A 17806-nucleotide genomic window follows, 5' to 3' on the forward strand; every position below is an offset into this window, starting at 1 on the left:
ATCTGTTCTTAGTTCTACATTTTTTGAAAGGGGTATGCTTATTTAACATGGTGAGGAAAGCACTTTTAAAAAACAACCAGGCATCCTCTACTGACAGGATGAGGTCAATATCCTTCCAGGGTACCCAGGCCAGGTCGATTAGAAATGCCTGCTCGCTGAAGTGTTTTAGGGAGCGTTTGACAGTGATGAGGGGTGGTCGTTTGACTGCGGACCCATAACGAATGCAGGCAATGAGGCAGTGATTGCTGAGATCCTGGTTGAAGACAGCAGAGGTGTATTTAGAGGGCAAGTTGGTCAGGATGATATCTATGAGGGTGCCAGTGTTTCCGGATTTGGGGTTGATAATTTGTTTGAGATTAAGGGCATCTAGCTTAGATTGTAGGATGGCTAGGGTGTTAAGCATATCCCAATTTAGGTCACCTAGCACCTAGCGAACTCTGACGATAGATGGGGGGCAATCAATTCACATATGGTGTCCAGGGCACAGCTGGGAGCTGAGGGGGGTCTATAACAAGCGGCAACAGTGAGGGACTTATTTCTGGAGAGATGGTTCTTTAAAAATAGAAGTTCGAACTGTTTGGGCATAGACCTGGATAGTATGACAGAACTGCAGGCTATCTCTACAGTAGATTGCATTTCCATCCCTTTAGCAGTTCTGTCTTGATGGAAAATGTTGTAATTGGGGATGGAAATTTCAGAATGTTTGGTGGTGTCACGTCCTGACCAGCAGATGGAGCTATTGTATTAGTTTTGGGGTCAGGACGTGGCAGTTTTGTATGTGTGAATGTTTGTTGGTGATTGGGACTTCCAATTGAAGGCAGGTGTGTTGAGTTGCCTTTGATTGGAAGTCCTATATAGGTGTGTGTGTTTTTCTTTGGGGTTGTGGGTAGTTGTTTTTGCACTGCGTTTTGTAGCCTGTAAAACTGTTGCCATCTTTATTGTTTTGTCAGTGGATACTTTACTCCTTTTTTTGGTAATTAAATAAGCCAGGATTCAGAAATGGCTAGGAAATCAAGCATCAGAATCAGGAGGATAAAATGGTCAGATTTGTCAAATGGATTGTGAGGGAGAGCTTTGTATGCATCTCTGTGTGTGGAGTAAAGGTGGTCCAGAGTTTTTTTCCCTTCTGGTTGCACATTTAACATGCTGAAAGAAATTTGATAAGATGGATTTAAGTTTCCCTGCATTAAAGTCCCTGGCTACTAGGAGCGCCTCCTCTGGGTGAGTGTTTTCCTGTTTGCTTATGTCGGAATACAGCTCATTCAGTGCGGTCTTAGTGCCAGCATCAGTCTGTGGTGGTATGTAGACAGCTACAAAAAATACAGATGAATACTCTCTAGGTAGATAGTGTGGTCTACAGCTTATCATGAGATACTGTACCTCAGGCGAGCAAAACCTCAAGACTTTCTTAGATATCGTGCCCAACTACAGAAAGCATTTGGTTGGATTCATTGCAGCTAAAGGTGGCACAACCAGTTATTGAGTGTAAGGGGGCAATTACTTTTTCACACAGGGGAATTGGGTATTGCATAACTTTGTTAAATAAACAAAAATGTGTGTCTTTTTTTGGTTATTTGTAAAACTTAGGTTTCCTTTTATCTAATATTAGATTTTGGTTGAAGATCTGATATCATTCAGTACAAAAAATATGCTAAATGTAATCCATGACAGGCCTTTTACCAGTACTTATAAGATTTTGGCTGCATTTACACAGGCAGCCCAATTCTGATCTTTGGCCCAATTTATTGCCAAATAATTTGATCTGATTGGTCAAAAGATAAGTTAAGTGGCAAAAGATCAGAATGCAGCCTTGGTCTGACACATTGACAGTTGCTTTTGTTTGTGGCAATTTGACGTACAAGATACATTTATAGCCAGGGTTTAATAGTACAAAATGTTCAGCTAACGAATGAGAAATGAAAGAGACACAGCGCAAGACACGTGTCAATCAGATATAGATTTCCATAGGTGATAAGGGTTACAGCTAGCCATGTGACTAGCTGTAACCCTTAACTAGACGCTCTGTCCTTCTCTCCCAAACGTATAATAGACCGACTCTGACCCATGTCCCAACCCAGTGTCTGACACTGACCCACCTCTCTCTCCTTCCCTTCCTCAGCGCTGCCGGAGCTGGACGAGCTGACCATGGAGCGTGTGCTGGTGGAGCTGGAGAGCCAGTGTGAGGAGAACATGCAGCAGGCCATCGAGACGGAGGAGGGCCTGGGCATCGAGTACGACGAGGACGTGGTGTGTGACGTGTGCCGGTCCCCAGAGGGAGAGGATGGCAACGAGATGGTCTTCTGTGACAAGTGCAACATCTGCGTACATCAGGTACATGGAGGGGTTGCGGTTGAGTTGGGATGTTTTTCTGGGTGAAGAGGATGGGACAAGTAGATGTTCTAGGGGTGTTAACAGTGTCTTCTCGTTGGAAGAGGGTGTAAGTGAATAGAGGGGAAAGTCCGTTTTGATCGTATTGAGGGTGTTTTGTTTGGGATCAGGGAGCGATTGGGGATGGGGGGGATTTGTAGTTCTTTGGGGTCATGACAAGAAGGACAAAGGTGTTAATTGGGGATTGTTTATAGTTCCGTGGAGAAACTGGAACTCTTCTTCCTTTGACTCCTTACCTCCTTCAACTGTCAGATCTTACAGAAAATAGGCCATCATTGTAAATAAGAATTTGTTCTTAACTGACTTGCCTTGTTAAATAAAAAATATAAAAAATCTCCCTGTTATTGGAATTAAAATATTATTCTGAGTTTTTGACAGTTTTAAACAGTAAGAAAAATACATCCAAGGAATAGACCCATCGACCTCGTTTTAGTTTTTCAGACTGCTGTTTTTTTTATTGGATGTAATGGCGTTAATTGGTTTCACAATTCTCTGGCAGTCATACAGCTCTGTCAACCTCCTCTGTTCAACGCTGTTTCGAAATGTTTGAAAATAGTTCCTCGTCCCTTTTTCCTTCTCCTGCCCCCCTCTCCTCTGTCTCCTCCCCCCTCTCCTTCTCCTCCTCTCTCCTTTTCCTCCCTCACCCCTCTGTCTCTCCCCAGGCGTGTTATGGGATCCTGAAGGTCCCACAGGGGAGTTGGCTGTGCCGAACCTGCGCCCTGGGGGTGCAACCCAAATGCCTGCTGTGTCCCAAGAGAGGCGGAGCCCTGAAGCCCACCCGCAGTGGAACCAAGTGGGTTCATGTCAGCTGTGCCTTATGGATCCCCGAGGTGAGCCCACTGGACACATACACACATGTGCACCCACACACATATGTAAACACACACATTATACACATGCACTCACACGCAAGCACGCACACATACATGCAGTGCCTTCAGAAAGTATTCATTCCCCTTGACTTATTCCACATTTTGTTGTGTTACAGCCTGAATTCAAAATGGATTAAATGTTGTTGTTTTTTCACCCATCTACACACAATAACCCATAATTACAAAGTGAATTTTTCGCAAATGTATTGAAAATGAAATACAGAAATATCTCATTTACATACAGTACCAGTCAAAAGTTTGGACACACTTACTCATTCAAGGGGTTTTCTTTATGTGCAAAGCTGTCATCAAGGCAAAGGGTGGCTACTTTGAAGAATCTCATATATTGTAACACTCGTCGTTGAAGGGGGACCAAAACGCAGCGGGTAAAGTGCTCATCCTCTTATTTATTAAAGAAAACACTTAATCAATACAAAACAAACGACGAAAACAGTCCAGTAAGGTGCATAGACTATACTAGAAACCACCACCCACAAAACCCAGTGAAAACAAACACAACTAAATATGGCCTCCAATTAGAGACAACAACAACCAGCTGCCTCTAATTGGAGGTCATTGATAAAACTCACATAGAACTAGAAAAGCTAGATAAACATAGAAATAAGAAAACTAGAACCTAAACCCACAATACCCAACCACACAAAACAAACACCCCCTGCCATGCCCTGACCAACTACAATGACAAATAACCCCTTTTACTGGCCAGGACGTGACAGTACCCCCCCCAAAAGTGCAGATCCCGAATGCACCTCAAAACAAAACCCATAAAAACAACCCCAAACCTAAAGGGAGGGAAGGGAGGGTGGCCACCGTCAATGACGGTTCCTGTGCTTCACCCCCCCCCCCTTCCCAACCCTCCCACCACGGATGTGGCTCTGGCTCTGGCCGTAGCTCCCGTTCAGCAGACTCTGGGCTGCGCGGCAGTCTTCAGCGACGGTCTGCAGCCCAGAGTCTTCAGCGACGGTCTGCAGCCCAGAGTCTTCAGCGGCGGTCTGCAGCCCAGAGTCTTCAGCGGCGGCCTGCAGCCCCGAGTCTTCAGCGGCGGCCTGCAGCCCCGAGTCTTCAGCGGCGGCCTGCAGCCCCGAGTCTTCAGCGGCGGCCTGCAGCCCCGAGTCTTCAGCGGCGGCCGGCAGCCCCGAGTCTTCAGCGGCGGCCTGCAGCCCCGAGTCTTCAGCGGCGGCCGGCAGCCCCGAGTCTTCAGCGGCGGCCGGCAGCCCCGAGTCTTCGGCGCTGATCCACGGTCTGGTTCCTCCAGCGACACAGAAGTGGGGGGATCAGCGGGCGGTGTGGTTGCTACGCCCCGAACCAGAGCCGCCGCCAATTATAGATGCCCATCCGGACCCTCCCCAATAGGTTCAGGTTTGCGGCCGCCTAGGAGAGCTGTGTTTTCTCTGTTTAGCTAGGCCAGGGTGTGACAGGTGGGTGGGCATTCTATGTTTTGGGTTCTATGTTTTGGCCGGGTATGGTTTCCAATCAGAGGCAGGTGTCTATCGTTGTCTCTGATTGGAAGCCATACTTAGGCAGCCTGGTTTACCTTTGGTTTTTGTGGGTAGTTGTATGTTACCTGACGGAACTGTCGGCTGTCATTTTTTGTTTCATTTGTAAAGTGTTCATTTTTCATTAAACCACAAGATGAACATATTCTACGCTGCACATTGGTCTACTCATTTTGATGCCTGTGACAGACACAACCTTTTGGTTACTGGCCCAACGCTCTACCCACTAGGCTTCCTGCCGCCCCAATGATTTTTTTATTTTGGTTTATATCTCTCAAATAAGAGATATTAAGTCTTAATTTTACCTATTCAGTGCTTCGACGGCACAGCACTGGAAATATCGGAGCTTTTATACATTTTCTCTCCTTTAGAATTGTTTAAAAAAAAAATCAGCCAGGCGATGTGATGACGTGTTGACGCAGGGCTCGAGTGAAAGATGTAATCTTGCTCACGCGCTGAATGATGTTTACAACTCAACTGTCACTCTTCTGTAGTGCCGTTTAGCCTTTCAGTCAATCCTGTCGGACTAGAACCATGATACAGGCATGATACTTTTTGTAATAAAATATAAAATTATCTTATGTAAATTAGCCATCAGAACAATGATTAAGATAGCCTCGCTGTGTATTTTCATGTATATTTTATTTAACCTTTATTTAACTAGGCATGTCAGTTAAGAACAAATTCTTATTTACAATGATGGCCGACCCCGGTGTCATGACGTTGGCCTGTGGGTAAGGTTTATGACCCCCCCATAAATACCTTTCTCCCTTCCCCTCTCTCTCTGACCCTACTGAAGGACTGCTGTCCTGAAGGACTTCTGTCCTGTTAAATATAGAGAGTCTGGGAACATCAAACAAATGGGGAAAGGAACCATATTTTGGTAATAAAACCAGTTGGACATATGCTTTGGAACGTAATGAGTATGGATGTCAGTTCGGTTGTCATCTGAGACATTATGACTGATGACAGGACGACATAAACTGTACCTGGGAAAGTATACACCCTCTAGTTATCAGAGTCACATGGAATTGTTATTCAATTGAAATGTTTGATATTGAAATTGTTTGTTAGGAGATTAAATGTAATTTTAGCTTCCAAATGAGAGATTTGGGTTTTCATAAGGAAAGTGCCCTGCTTGATCAGTGGCCCACCCCTGTGAAGAGGAGGGGTTATAAACGATGAAACACATTTTTCCCCCCTCTCCACTATATAAGCCTTTGACGAAAAGATAACCACGTTGTTCCAGTACGTGAGGTCTGCAGCCTCTACGTTAGAAGGACACACATGTCAAGTACAGAACTAAGCCAACCTCGGCGTGAGCTTTGGTGGCGAATGGTATGAACTTTGAGCTTATTCACTACAGAAGTGATACTTCCTAGCCGTTGAGTTAGCAGCGGCCGCTGTAGACGTGGGCTAGGAAAGGACGGACGACGGATCCAGTCTAACAACCAGACGAAGATACCACCACGTATCCAATTTACCACCAGAGACATTCTTCCAAGGACAGGAAGATCTGTTGGCCAACCCGGCCAGCATCTACGACCAATCTACCGAAGCGCAGCTCAGAGTAAATATTTATTGCATTTTCTTTTTCCAAATGGGCGGTAATTTAGAATGCATAAGATAATGTATTTACGATAGCATAGCTGCTGTTTCTTTGTTCCTAAATCTTCCCGCTCTTTCATTCAAGCCCAACCCCCTTTCCTTTGTGTAACCAGCCATCATGTATGACATCATTTGTATTCGGTGTATTTGTAATTCTGTGTGATTAGTTTAGGTATTTAGTAAATAAATAATTAAACCCAATTTTGTATTGCTGATTCAACTTGTTAGCCAGGGTTCGTGAAGATAGCCAAGAATTTACAACTTTCATTATGAGACTGAAAATAAGATGAGGGTTAATATTGACTGCTATCGATGTAAAATATTACTAAGTATTTTAAGAGTTTATTCGGAAGATAACGGCTCTATAAACGTTCTTCCGTGGTGCCCCGACTTTCTAGTTAATTACATTGACATGATTAGCTTAATCAGGTAATATTAATTACAGAGAAAGAATTTTATAGGTTAGCATGTCATATCACTTAATCAGGCATAGCCAAAGACACGACACCGGTCAAACACTCCCCTAACCCGGACGACGCTGGGCCAATTGTGCGCCGCCCTATGGGACTCCCGATCACGGCCGGTTGTGATACAGCCGGGATCAAACTGTAGTGACGCCTTTAGCACTGCGATCCTGTCTTAGACCGCTCTTAGACCTTTTTTTGTACGTCTCACGTAAACACTTTCCATTGATTTGTTATTTCGCCCCAACATAACAAATAATTAATATAAACAAACTGACGTAGTCTGTTCCACTTACTGAGTCTGGCATTAAGCTCTGTCAAGTTGGTTGTTGATCATTGCTAGACAGCCGGTTTCAAGTCTTGCCATAGTCTTGCCATAGAAGTCGATTTTAATTCAAAACTGTAACTAGGCCACTCAGGAACATTTAATGTCTCCTTGGTAAGCAACGCCAGTGTATGTTTGGCTTTATGTTTTAGGTTATTGTTCTGCTGAAAGGTGAATTTGTCTCCGTGTCTGTTGGAAAGAAGACTGAACCAGGTTTTCCTCTAGGATTTTGCCTGTGCTTAGCTAAAATACTCCCCAGTCCTTGCCGATGACAAGCACACACATAACATGATGCAGCCACTACCATGCTTGAAAATATGAAGTGTGGTACTCAGTAATGTGTTGTTGGATTTGATCCAAACATAAGGCTTTGTATTTAGGACAAAGTTAATTTCTTAGCAATTTTACTAGTGCCTTATTGCAAACAGGATGAATGTTTGGAATATTTTTTTTCTGTACAGGCTTCCTTCTATTCACTTTGTCATTTAGGTTAGTATTGTGGAGTAACTACAATGTTGTTGATCCATCCTCAGTTTTCTCCTATCACAGCCATTAAACGCTGAACATTTTAAGTCACCATTGGCTTCATGGTTTCCTTCCTCTCCAGCAACTGACTTAGGAAGGAAGCCTGTATCTGTTGTAGTGACTGGGTGTATTGATACACCATCCAAAGTGTAATTATATGGATTAATTAATTAAAAAATATATGTATATATTTAACCTTTATTTAACTAGACAAGTCAGACATACTGAACAAAAATATAAACACAACATGCAACAATTTCAAAGATTCTGATGAGTTACAGTTATATAAGGAAATTAGTCATTTGAAACAAATAAATTAGGCCATAATCAATGGATTTCACATGACTTGGCAGGGGCACAGCCATGGATGGGCCTGGGAGGGCATAGACCCACCCACTTGTGAGCCAGGCCCAGCCAATTAGAATGAGTTTTTCCCACAAAAGAGCTTTATTACAGACACTTGTGAGCTAAAGATGAAAACCTTTCCTACAAGTATTATTATGTTATTTATTAATTGGCTATGGCTTTGCAGAAGCCGCACTGCTTCTTGACACAATGCCCACTTACCCCGGAAGCAAGTCGCACCAATGTGTCGGAGGAAACACCATGCACCTGGCGACCGTGTCGGCGTGCACTGTGCCCGGCCCACCACAGGAGTCGCTAGTGCGCAATGGGACAAGGACATCCCTGCCGGCCAAACCCTCCCCTAACCCGGACGACGCTGGGCCAATTGTGCGCCGCCCCATGGGTCTCCTGGTCGCGGCCGACTGCGACAGAGCCTGAACTTGAACCCAGAAACTCTAGATCCAGCAATGATTCACACATATGCAGATTGACACACTCCCACTTCCAAACAGACAAGCACACACACACCTTGAGCATCAACATTACGGGGACATTAAGACTAAAGTGCTCTTAGACCTGTTTCTCAAACCAGCGTTAAGAGCTTAGAACCCAGTTAATGAAGTGCCGTCCTGAAACCTTTTAGTAATAATTGTATTTTGTCACCCTTGATAGGACTACTTGTTATTGTTCTGTGTTTGTTTTATGGTTGTCACAATACCAGTATCGTGATACTCAGAGGTATTGTAGCAAGGAAAGAAAACAACATGAAGTGGACTGAATTTCCTCAAGGGAAACATTCCTAATGTTGGAAACAGGCAACCTTATGTTGTCACCCAGAATCACATGTTTCTTTAACAAGCTATAGCACACAAATTGTGTTACATACAGCAGGTTTTTTAATCACCAAAGAGTTGAGTCTGCTTTGTGTTTTCATTTTTTGCTTGGGAAAATCTGGTCTCTTAGTATCTCAATACTGGTATCGTGACAATCCTAGTTTGTTCTACCCTAGTTTGTTCTACTTCCCCGCCAACTTCTTTAAATATACATTAATTATTGCTGCTGCGATCTCTCTAGCTCTCTTTCTCTGCACTAAAGACACAGGTAACAAGGTGTAAGTTAATAAGACATCTTGGCGGAGATGGGAATTTGACAGGTGTGAAGTGTGAGAACGGCTTTTACACTGGCAGTCATACAGGCTGAGACTTTGACTGTGTCACTCAGAGGGTCTGGCTACAGCTGAGGCTGTATCTCACTTAGTCTTCAAAAGTACTAACCTCCCTCCCTGCAGCTCTGTGACTCTCTCAGCAGCCCTCCAAACCCCCTCCTCATAAAAAAGGTCAACTTAAATGTTCTGCCTTTTCGTTTGATTTCCTCCTCATTTCCAGTTGTCACTTTAAATGAAAGCTTTTCATCGCCTTTTGGAAATATAAACTAATTGGAGCCGGGATGAGCGGAAGGAGTGATTTGAAAAGCACCACAAACACACACATGCACACTCAGAGAAAGTCTCACACACACACACACACACACTCAAAAACACACACACACACTCAGAGAAAGTCTCACACACACACACACACTCAAAAACAAACACACACACACACACTCAGAGAAAGTCTCACACACACACACACACACACACACACACTCAGAGAAAGTCTCACACACACACACACACACTCAAAAACAAACACACACACACACACACTCAAAGTCACACACACACACACACACACACTCAGAGAAAGTCTCACACACACACACACACACACACACACACACTCAGAGAAAGTCACACACACACACACACACACACACACACACACCCACTCAGAGAAAGTCACACACACACACACACACTCAGAGAAAGTCTCACACACACACACACACACTCAGAGAAAGTCACACACACACACACACACTCAAAGACAAACACAAACACACACAGAGAAAGACACACTCTGAAGGAGACACAGTTCTTTAAAGCTGAAAACGCTTGGATATCCTAATCAAGAGAGGACAAAAGTGAGGCAGGGAAAGGAATTAGGGTGCTGCCTGTGCGGAGCGAGGGATCACAGTCTTCCACTCTGTGTGAAACTCCTGGTTCAATGGTTGCTGTCAGAATGGTGAGGATTCACACAGCATTTCATGGATTGTCAGGGAGAGGAGAGGATGTCAGGGTTGTCAGGGAGAGGATGTCAGGATTGCCAGGGAGAGGAGAGGAGGTCAGGATTGCCAGGGAGAGGAGGGGAGGGAGGATGTCAGGATTGTCAGGGAGAGGAGAGGATGTCAGGATTGCCAGGGAGAGGAGAGGAGAGGATGTCAGGATTGCCAGGGAGAGGAGAGGATGTCAGGATTGCCAGGGAGAGGAGAGGATGTCAGGATTGCCAGGGAGAGGAGAGGATGTCAGGATTGCCAGGGAGAGGAGAGGATGTCAGGATTGCCAGGGAGAGGACAGGATGTCAGGATTGTCAGGGAGAGGACAGGATGTCAGGATTGTCAGGGAGAGGAGGGGAGGGAGGATGTCAGGATTGTCAGGGAGGGGAGAGGATGTCAGGATTGTCAGGGAGAGGAGAGGATGTCAGGATTGTCAGGGAGAGGAGGGGAGGGAGGATGTCAGGATTGTCAGGGAGATGTCAGGATTGTCAGGGAGAGGAGAGGATGTCAGGATTGTCAGGGAGAGGAGAGGGTGTCAGGATTGTCAGGGAGAGGAGGGGAGGATGTCAGGATTGTCAGGGAGAGGAGAGGATGTCAGGATTGTCAGGGAGAGGAGAGGATGTCAGGATTGTCAGGGAGAGGAGAGGATGTCAGGATTGCCAGGGAGAGGAGAGGATGTCAGGATTGCCAGGGAGAGGAGAGGATGTCAGGATTGCCAGGGAGAGGAGAGGATGTCAGGATTGCCAGGGAGAGGAGAGGATGTCAGGATTGTCAGGGAGAGGAGAGGATGTCAGGATTGTCAGGGAGAGGAGAGGATGTCAGGATTGTCAGGGAGAGGAGAGGATGTCAGGATTGTCAGGGAGAGGACAGGATGTCAGGATTGTCAGGGAGAGGAGGGGAGGGAGGATGTCAGGATTGCCAGGGAGAGGCCAGGATGTCAGGAATGTCAGGGAGAGGACAGGATGTCAGGATTGTCAGGGAGAGGAGGGGAGGGAGGATGTCAGGATTGCCAGGGAGAGGCCAGGATGTCAGGAATGTCAGGGAGAGGACAGGATGTCAGGAATGTCTGGATGTTATTAGGGCTGGACGTGCTTCTACACCTGCATTGCTTGCTGTTTGGGGTTTTAGGCTGGGTTTCTGTACAGCACTTTGAGATATCAGCTGATGTAAGAAGGGCTTTATAAATACATTTGATTTGATTTGACATGAAGGGTGAGGCTTACAGAAAGTATTTTCAGAGTGAGGAATATGAATGTGGGGGAATGAATATCGGATCCTGTCCGGAATGGAAGGGCACTTCAGGAGAGCACAGTACTGGGTCTAGAAATACTCAGCATGCAGAATGCCGTCTTTATCCTGATGGTCATATAGACTATATAAAGAAAACATGAAATTCAATCAATTCAGTAAAAGAACCGCGTACAATCTGTATTAAAGTCTGAACCACAGTGCCTGATTAGTATCTATACAAACTCTATGAACACTCCTCTGGGAATCCTATACATGTACGTGATGTGACTGTCTGTATGAACGTCTTGTAAGAAACATCTGTGTTGACATTGTGTGTGTGTGTGTGTGTGGTATCCAGGTGAGTATAGGCTGTCCAGAGAAGATGGAGCCCATTACTAAGGTGTCCCACATTCCCGCCAGCCGCTGGGCCCTGTCCTGCAGCCTGTGTCGAGAACACACGGGCACCTGCATACAGGTGAGATACACACACACACACACACACACACACACACTAGGGCTAGGAATAGCCAGGGACCTCACAATACGATATCACGATACTTAACACTCACACTCCAGTAACACCTTTTCATTTTTGTGTGTCAGTGCACCTTCGGCTGTTAAAGATGCCCTGAAGGTGTGAAAATGAGTTCCTCATTAGCGGCACATATCATCACATACTGTTCATATTAAAATAGCAGTGCGTTTGGCGTGAACACATAGGACTTAGAGAGATAGCAGGTGATGTTGCTCAGAAAGAATCAGCTGTGCTCGTTTGACACCAAACAACAAACCGGTTGCACTAACTAACCACACGTGTTGAATCACTGTCTGACAAATGATGATTTCATGTTTTATTGGTGGATTATTAGATTCATATACTAATAAGTTATGATGTAGCTCATCAATAATGTGTCCCTGATGGCTGCTTTAATTAGTGTACTATATAGGGAATAGGGTGCCATTTGGGATCTACACTAAGGATCTGGTACTCCCATAATGTTGGCATTAAGGTGATGAGGTCTAGTAAGTTTGCAGTAAAGCATCAGAGCGTGTACAAAATCAGTATCCACTATCCACCAGACAGACTGTCATATATTTGGACTGGAGAGAACTACTTCCATTTAATGTCTAGTGGCCAGACAATGCTAGTCAGTGTGGGGAGCTGGTATTGAGGACATTACCAAGCTGCAGGCTGAAGAGTTGAGGAATAGTGATTTCCAGTTGTGGCTTCTCTCCCCTCGTCATGGCAGACAGAACCAGAGGGGCTCCAAACTCTCTGGAGAGAGACAGCCACTGAGATAAGTGGGATGTTCTAATGTGACAGGGGGAAGGAGAGATGATGAGAAAGAATGGGTTGGAATGAGAGAGGACTGAGTCGGAGCGAAGTTGGCTCCTCTCTGCCTATGTAGAGAGCGAAGGAAAGAGACAGATGTCCCAAATGGCATCCTATTCCCTACATAGTGCACTACTTTGTGAGTTAGGCCTCTGTAGTGCACAATATAGAGTACCATTTGGGACGCAGTCCTTGAGCATGCTCGTCATTGTCATCCCAGGCCCTTAGAAAATGTAGGCCTCTCTGATGGAATGGAAAACACTACTAGCCTCCCTTCCCTCCCCCATCCCTCCTCCCCCATCCCTCCTCCCCACATCCCTCCTTCCCCCCATCCCTCCTCTCCTCATCCCTCCTTCCCCACATCCCTCCTTCCCCCCATCCCTCCTCCCCCATCCCTCCTTCCCCCCATTCCTCCTCCCCATCCCTCCTCCCCCCATCCCTCCTTCCCCACATCCCTCCTCCCCCATCCCTCCTCCCCCCATCCCTCCTTCCCCACATCCCTCCTCCCCCATCCCTCCTTCACCCCCATCACGTCATGGGACCAGTCTGAGGTTTGAAATGGATAGGCCTGAGGAAAGGCAAGAACAGAGGTTTGATTTTAGACTGGTTGTTATGAGAGCGGTACAGACAGATCAGGGTTTGTGACAATATGGGAACCAATGTTTGTTTTGACCGTGTTGCCCACAGGACAAGAGCGCCTGTCTGTCTGGGATAGACCAGACAGAGGCAGACGGTTAGAAGAAGTTTTTCAGAACAGACATTTCTCTCAACACATTCTTTGTCACGCACACTGTGGTGGCAGAGGAAGGAGTTGTGACAGTGTTGCTTAGCAATCATTAACACGTTTCTGTTTGTGTGAGGCAAACATCATCAGAGAAAAGCTATTGTTGTGACTGTGTACCTTGTCATCTTTATGTGTTTAACAATTTTTAAGCAGTGTTGATGTGACTCATATGTAAATATGTAACTCTCCTCCCTCCTTCCCCAGTGCTCCATGCCCTCCTGTATTGTGGCCTTCCATGTGACCTGCTCGTTTGACCACGGCCTGGAGATGCGTACCATCCTGGCTGAGAACGACGAGGTGCGCTTCAAATCATACTGCCTGGAGCACAGCAGCACTACCGGCAACAGTAACCACGCTGCCGCTGTCGCCGGCAACAGTAACCACGCTGCCGCTGTCGCCGGCAACAGTAACCACACCAACGGCGCCCACTGCGCTGGTGCCAGCAGCAAAACGGACTGGGCCGGACTCGGCAACGAGCACAGAGCCGGGCCGGAACACCACCAAGCGACCAGCGAGCTGCCACCTGTGGAGCGTCCAGACCGGGACCAGATGGAGAGGGAGAAGGCCAGCCAACGCAAACAGAAACTACAGGAGCTGGAGGATGAGTTCTACCACCTGGTGGACCCCAAAGACGTGGCGGAGAGCCTGGGCCTGCCGGACGCCCACGTGGACTTCCTGTACCAGTTCTGGAAGCTGAGGAGGAAGTCCAACTTCAACCGTCCGCTGGTGATGCTGAAAAGAGACGAGGTAGATGACCTGGCTCAGCAGGAGCAGGACGTGCTGTACCGACGCCTCAAACTGTTCACACACCTACGCCAGGACCTAGAGAGGGTGAGTGGCTGGCTGGGCCGGGAAGTTTATGTTAGTGTGTGGATTGATTGATGTTGTACTGATGTGTATGTGTGTTGCTCTGCCTGTCCATCCTGTATGGTTTACAAAATCCAGTCTGCCTGGGTCATCAATTGAGCAAACGGTGAAAAGGCTTAATGGCTGAATGATGTTTCAGTACTATGACTCATCCATATACAGTTCGGTCCTAGCTCTCCTGTGAGAGTCCAGGGGTATCCTGCCCTATCCTGTTTCCTCAGGATGCCCCATGCAGCATCCCCATAGAAAACAATCCGGGCTCCAACAGTTAAGGCTGTAATACAGTATGTTGTGTGAAGCAGAGTAGAGTGGAGGGAAGCAGCTAACCAGGTCCAAATGGCTGATTTAATTAACCGGTTGGAGATGGAGGCTGAGCAGGGCAGTCACACTCAGTAGTCGCCTGGGCCACACACACACACACACACACACACACACACACACTGCACCCACACCCTCTGTGGTAGAGCTCTGCTACTTGACCTGAGCCCGACCGGCCCCAACACTACATCGGGTTAGGGCTGGGTAGGGCCTACTGGCTACTAGGCTATTGGTAGGCCTCGGGTATCACTAAATTCATCAGTAACATTTTGAAGCTGAGCCATTTGCTCGTGCTCTGCTGCGCAGTACAGTCATATCTGACTAAGATCATAATGTGGTGTCAAAAGTGCTTCAACCTCGTCAAATATAAAACAAGAGCGATTATTTCACAGAAAATAATAATGTTGCTTGAGTTTTGTCTGTGTAGCTCTCCTTTCTTTGTTGAGCAAAGCAGCCCAAGAGCAGCCTGAGCCGTTGCTATGGCTACTCACTGACTCAGAGACACCACGAGCAGAGTGCATGCAGAGCGAGCTGCCTGCACGCATGGGGCGAGTGACATTTATTTCTGATTTTGGGTTTCGGGCAGGGCTTTAAATTTGGCAGAAGCAATCGGGCCTGGGTAGGGTAGGGCCTGAATGTCGGGCCTGGGTAGGGTAGGGCGTGAATGTCAGGCCTGAGTAGGGTAGGGCCTGAATGTCGGGCCTGGGTAGGGTAGGGCCTGAATGTCGGGCCTGGGTAGGGTAGGGCATGAATGTCGGGCCTGGGTAGGGTAGGGCCTGAATGTCGGGCCTGGGTAGGGCTCTACTCTGTGGTAAAGGCTCCCTAATAACCTCAAAGCGCATATCGATGCATCCAGAGCTCCTCTTCCATTCGGGCCCTCCACTTAGCCACAGGGCCTTCAGGTTGAGTGATGCCCGTGTTTGTCACGCAGTCCTGCCGCTGTTAGACCTAAGGATGCATGTGTGGGCCCGGGCATTATCAGGTTATCACAGCTCAACATCTCAGCTCTCTATATGCTGTAATGCGTTGTTAACTGGCTATCCTCTTAACCTGAATCAGTGGAGGATTGTATTTCTGGGGTACGTCCCAAATAGAACCCTATTCCCTTAATCATACACTACTTTTTAATGGGCCCTATGAACCTTGTTAAAAAAGTAGTGCTCTATCAAGGGAATTTGTGATGCATTCCTGACGCGCCAACCCCACCCCGCTCGCCCTCGTCTTCTGTCTCTATAAAATCGGCATTTCTGAGTGTACACTAACAAACAGTAGTGGATTGAGCTCGGCCTAGTAAATGTAGTGATAACAGCTTCCACAGAGATCTTCCCTCTACACTACCTCTAGCATCACCACTACCACTGTCTAGCTGGTTGGGTGGCTGGGGTTGTGGTTGTGGTTAACGTAGGTAGCTTCCTCTTTATCCCCTTACGGCCGTGTGCAGTAGGTCACCTGCTGGGTTGTAGAATCGCCGGGAAATGAACAGAATATCAGACTCAGGCCACCCTGACTACCCTGATTGTTTGAACAGTAGTGACTTGAGGGCTGGTGCAGGGTAGGTCTAGTTAATACACCCCTCAGCAAGAGACACTAGTTGAGTTGAGCAGGAACAGGAAGTAGGAAGTGTTTAAGTACAGCGGTTTCCTCCCTGTCTTCCCAGTGGTGTGGCACATGACAAGGAGCTCTTTTTAATTTGCCACACTCACTGGTTTAATGAGCGGGGCGGCAGATAGCCTAGTGGTTAGAGTGTTGGACTAGTAACCGGAAGGTTGCAAGATTGAATCCCCAAACTGACAAGGTCAACATCTGTTGTTCTGCCCCTGAACAAGGCAGTTAACCCACTGTTCCTAGGCTGTCATTGTAAATAAGAATTTGTTCTTAACTGACTTGCCTCGATAAATAAAGATAAAATAAATGAGCCAGCCAGGGAGAGGGAGCAGAGAAACTTCAGGGGCTGTGATTTCTGTATTTGCTGTGTGGATTAAACAGCCATGCTGCTGCTGAGTGGTCTTCCAGGTTCATTGATTCTGTAAGCCTAAGAATTTGAACATTCAGCGAATTTGAGCAGTCAAGGTGTCTTGATAATGAGCTGATTTGAATAGCAAGATTAAAAGGTAATTCCAGGTGAATGGGGAGCTCTCTACCGTAGTGTCCTATAGTGAAATATGTGATGTGGTACTTAGTCAGTGTAATAGGCCAGATTCAATCCAATGTGCCTAGTGGTGTTTGGACTATGTTGTGTATATCATGATATACAGAGAAGGTTCTCTACTAGTTGCTCATTTTATTTGATCGCAGGTAAAAATGACATGAATTTAATTGAGCCCTTCAGCCCTGTAATGTGCTTATAGTGATGTCAACCAGATGTTTTCTACCCACAACATGGGACCTGTACCTACTACCTTACGGGAGTCCTTTCCTTCCCCATCGGGGAACTTCTCAGTGGATTGTCTGTGGATAGGTGTTGATCCTCTTCAATCAGAGAAGAGTGAAGGATTGTGGCTGGAAGAGTTAAGAGCTAATGAACACATTTATGCTCTTTTTCTGTCACATAACACTCCCACAATACCTTATGAAAGGGACCGCTCATTCGTTAGCAACATCCATAGCAACAAGAGCAGTAGAAAAGAACATTGAAGTGAACAGTCATTTTTATAGATTGTGATGTCAGTCTCCAGTGATGTAGTTGTCTTACCTTTCATTTATACAGTATAGGCTTTCACCAAACGATGGGTCTATCCCTGATGGCTCTAGGCCAATATGTGTGTGTGTGTGTGTGTGTGTGTGTGTGTGTGGTGTGTGGTGTGTGTGTGTGTGTATGTGTGTGTGTGTGGTAATTGTTCATGTGTGTACTGTACTAATCTGTAGGCTAAGGTTGAACGGTATACCGAAACTTCTGTACTTTATAGCGTGAAGATCAAAGTACCTTCTCCAGTTACTCTTTCATTGCCAGAGCTGCATTGTTAGCTCCACACTCATGCTGCATTATTCTTGGGCAATATACCGTTTCTACCATATACTGCGGTATTTCGAAATACCGACGGTATGATTTTCAATACCAATTCTGGGGGTGGGG

General features: G+C 46.4%; 1 protein-coding gene across 5 annotated transcripts in view; it reads left to right on the top strand.

Annotated features, from left to right (window-relative positions):
* LOC115154029 (protein Jade-1) overlaps window positions 1-17806 on the top strand; it is a 221316-nt gene that overhangs the window by 123743 nt on the left and 79767 nt on the right. For all 5 annotated transcript variants that reach the window (XM_029699806.1, XM_029699805.1, XM_029699807.1 and 2 more), the window contains 4 exons: window positions 2120-2331; window positions 3051-3218; window positions 11790-11906; window positions 13753-14379. In XM_029699806.1, the coding sequence (XP_029555666.1) occupies window positions 2120-2331; window positions 3051-3218; window positions 11790-11906; window positions 13753-14379 (1124 nt within the window). The remainder of the gene's footprint in view (window positions 1-2119; window positions 2332-3050; window positions 3219-11789; window positions 11907-13752; window positions 14380-17806) is intronic.

The sequence above is a fragment of the Salmo trutta genome, chromosome 19, assembly GCF_901001165.1.
Source record: "Salmo trutta chromosome 19, fSalTru1.1, whole genome shotgun sequence".
Taxonomy (NCBI): Eukaryota; Metazoa; Chordata; class Actinopteri; order Salmoniformes; family Salmonidae; genus Salmo; species Salmo trutta.